At 44.2% G+C, this 3,376-nt stretch overlaps 1 protein-coding gene across 1 annotated transcript; it reads right to left on the minus strand.

Annotated features, from left to right (window-relative positions):
• Positions 1-636: 636 nt before the first annotated feature.
• LOC308423968 (diphosphoinositol polyphosphate phosphohydrolase 3-alpha-like) lies at positions 637-1,098 on the minus strand (the record flags this gene model as incomplete). Its single annotated transcript, XM_080920794.1, has 1 exon — positions 637-1,098. The coding sequence occupies one exon, from the start codon at positions 1,096-1,098 to the stop codon at positions 637-639; it is 462 nt and encodes a 153-aa protein (XP_080776920.1).
• Positions 1,099-3,376: the final 2,278 nt, after the last annotated feature.

Raw genomic sequence — 3,376 nt, forward strand, 5'->3', positions numbered from 1 at the left:
CAGCTGAAGGTACTAGGGAAGGCACGGGAACCGCAGCCAAATGAAACAGGGAGCGAGGCAAAAGACACTTAGGCAAATAAATGGCCCAATTAGCTTGGAAAACTGCCAATATAGCCGTTTTTCTTCATGCCCACCATCAAATACAGAATATTGAATCAGTAAATCCAAAGGCAGCAGATATTCTACTGGCACCAGATTGGAAGGGAAATGTTTATCCACAAAGAGACTACAAAATACTAATAGCATCAAAGATCTCCAGTGATGCCGACCGTATTTCAAGTAGTGTGTTGGATGCAGAATATGCAGAGTAAGGAAAAACAGTCGTTGCTCTCAAAGGTCTAATGAAGAAGGCAGACACATCCGAAAAGCGCAACGAAGGCTGTAGGTGCTGAATTAAGTCTGTTCACACACAAGAGTACAACAACCAGAGCAGAAACATTTTTTGGCAAGATAGACAGAGGAGTGTTCCAAGATGTAGGAGGAAACCAGATGAGTGGTCTCCTTGGGAACCTCAGAGGTGCTCAGGTGAACTTGACAATACCTCTGAATACTGGGTTCACATCAAGGATGACTTCAGTGTGACCTTGAGCTTGTCTCTGTCCACTAGGGCTCGCTCTCTGGCGGGGACCTGGCCGCCTAGTTCCCATTAGTAGGGGAGCCGCCCAGCTTCAGTTTCTCCAGGTACTGGGCATGCGCGGGCCTGTGGCACTGCAGGACCTTGATGGCATCTTCAATCTTGAACCACTGGCGCTTTCTGCGGATGCTGACCGAGTCTTCCCAATCCTCCAGCAGCTCGGTGACGGTGAGCACGAACACGTAGGTCCGGTGCTTGCGGTCCTGGTTCTGCTCGAAGACGCCCAGCAAGCGGCCCATCTTGCCCTTGACTCCCGCCTCCTCGTACACCTCGCGCACCGCCGCGCAGTCGGGCTCCTCCTCGGGCTCCACGCCCCCTACGGGCACGATCCAGCGGTCTGGGTAGCGGCTGCTGCTCACCAGCAGCACCTCCTCTTCGCGCTCGCTGCGGAGGCACAGGCACGCTGCGCGTTTCCTGTAGCCCTCGGGGTCGTAGGTCCGCGTCTGGTTCGGCTTCCACTTCATCCTCTGCTTCGCCAAAGACACAGCCTCTGAGGTCGCTTACAGCTGCCTAGGGAGCAGCCAAGGAGCTCCTGCTGGCAGGGATGGGGCCTGGAGATGCTGGAGGGGAGCAGAGCAGAGTCAGGATAATCTTTTCTAGTACCATCATTTGCCTGTAAAATTCCTGATGATTTTATTTATTCTTACCTGTATTATTTTATTTTGTTAATAAACTACATTTGTTTGAGTACTATCTGGGTTGTTTCCCGCTTCTGATTATTACAAATCAGGTGGCTATGAAAATAGTGACTTTGGTGGGGAATATTCAGGGTATATGCCCAGGAGTGAAATAGCTGGCTCGTTTGGTTGATGTGTTTGTTTCTAACATCCAGGAACAACCAAATGGTTTTCTAGAGTGTTGGCACCAATTGCCAATTTCACCTATTTCTTTACATCCTCCCCAGCATGTGCAGTTATTGGAGTTTTGGATCTCAGCCATTCTTAATTTTGTGAGTTGAAATCTCCAGGTCATTTTGATTCACATTTCCCAGAAGACTAAGGACGTTGAAATTTTCCTTAAGTGTTTCTTTGTCATTAGAGATTATTCTAACAATGAAGTAAAGGGAGGACTGAAGGGCTAAAGAGGAGGGTGACCCCATAGTAATTCCTCCAGTCTCAACGAACCTAGAGTCTAGACAGCTTCCAGAAACTGAGCCACCCTACCTGTCAGGTGAACATGCTTGTCCAAATCCCCCAGTACCTAGCATAATTGTTTCAATATGTAAAACTAACTCAAGATTTCCTAGAGATTAGAGGAAAATGCCATGCAGCAGAAATTGCAGGTGCGTTTTGTATTATTCAGGGTTTTCTGGTCTCACAGAACTTATTGGCAGTCTCTATATAGTGAAGAATTTGTTGGTGACTTACAGTCTGGAGTCCAACTCCCCGATAATGCTCGTCAGCAGCTGTGAAACCCAAGGATGTAGCAGATGCTCAGTACCACTAGGCAAGCAGGCAAAGAGAGACCACCTTCCTTCTTGTAAGGTCCTTATATAGGTCTCCGACTGAGGTGTGTCCCAGATTAAAGGTGTGTACCACCACACCTGGATCTGAGACTTGCTTTGTCCCAAATGACCCTGAGCTCAGTGATCTCCTAGCCTTAGTGTCCTAAGATTAATAGCCTCTATGCCTCAAGATCTGGATCAAAGGTGGGCCTCCCAATTCCCAATGCAGATGACAGTAGATGCTGGTTAGGGTTGGAGAAAAAGGAACACTTCTCCACTGTTGGTGGTGTTATAAACTGGTACAACCACTCTGGAAATCAGTCTGGCGATTCCTCAAAAAATTGGACATAATCCTACCTGAAGACTCAGTTATTCCACTACTGTGCATATACCCCAGAGAAGCTCCAACATACAACAAAGATACATGCACCACAATGTTCACAGCACCTCTATTTATAATAGCAGAAGCTGGAAAGAACCCTGATGTCCTTCAGTAGATTTGTGGATACAAAAATTTGGTACATTTACACAATGTAATACTACTCAGCCATCAGAACCAATGACCTTATAAAACTCTTAAGAAATGAATGCATCTAGAGAATATCATCCTGAGTGAGATAACCCAGTCACAAAGAACAGACATAATATGCAGTCACTGATAATGGGATACGAACCCCAGAGAGCTCTGAACACCCCAAAGACAAGTCAGAGACTGTGTGACGTTCAAGAAAAAAAAAAGAAGAAAAGAAAAGAAAAACATTATGCTTAATCCTTACACACCAAGAAAAGTTTGACTAATTCCGGGTTACATCTCATTTTACATGTACTTTATGCTCATTGTAACTAGTAAGATCTTAATGCACACTTTCAACCTTAAAAAAAAACCAAGCACTGACAAAAATGTATTCTTATACTTTTATGCAAAAATGCTTAAAATTTGTACATTTATCTTTATTTTTTATAATAAAGTGGTTAAAATAAAACAAAAAAGCCTCAAGGAGCTTCCCAGCTTGGGGCTTGGACTTATCTAATCCTCCTTACTTCTCTGATGGCCTGTGTGCTTGGTGTCTATGTGTTCTCTCAACTCTATTAAAAGCCTTTCTTTACTGCCAAAAAAATAAATAAATATAAAATAAAAAAATAAAGGTTCTGTAGAGATCTGTTCATTCCATTTTCTTCAGAAGTCTGTTAGTTTCAATGTTTCTTTGTTTAGTTTCTGTTTTGATGACTTATACATCGATGAGAGCAGTGTATAGAAGTTCTCCCTATTATTGTGTAGGGTTCAATGTATGTTGTAA

Source organism: Micromys minutus (assembly GCF_963924665.1).
Source record: "Micromys minutus genome assembly, chromosome: 9".
Taxonomy (NCBI): Eukaryota; Metazoa; Chordata; class Mammalia; order Rodentia; family Muridae; genus Micromys; species Micromys minutus.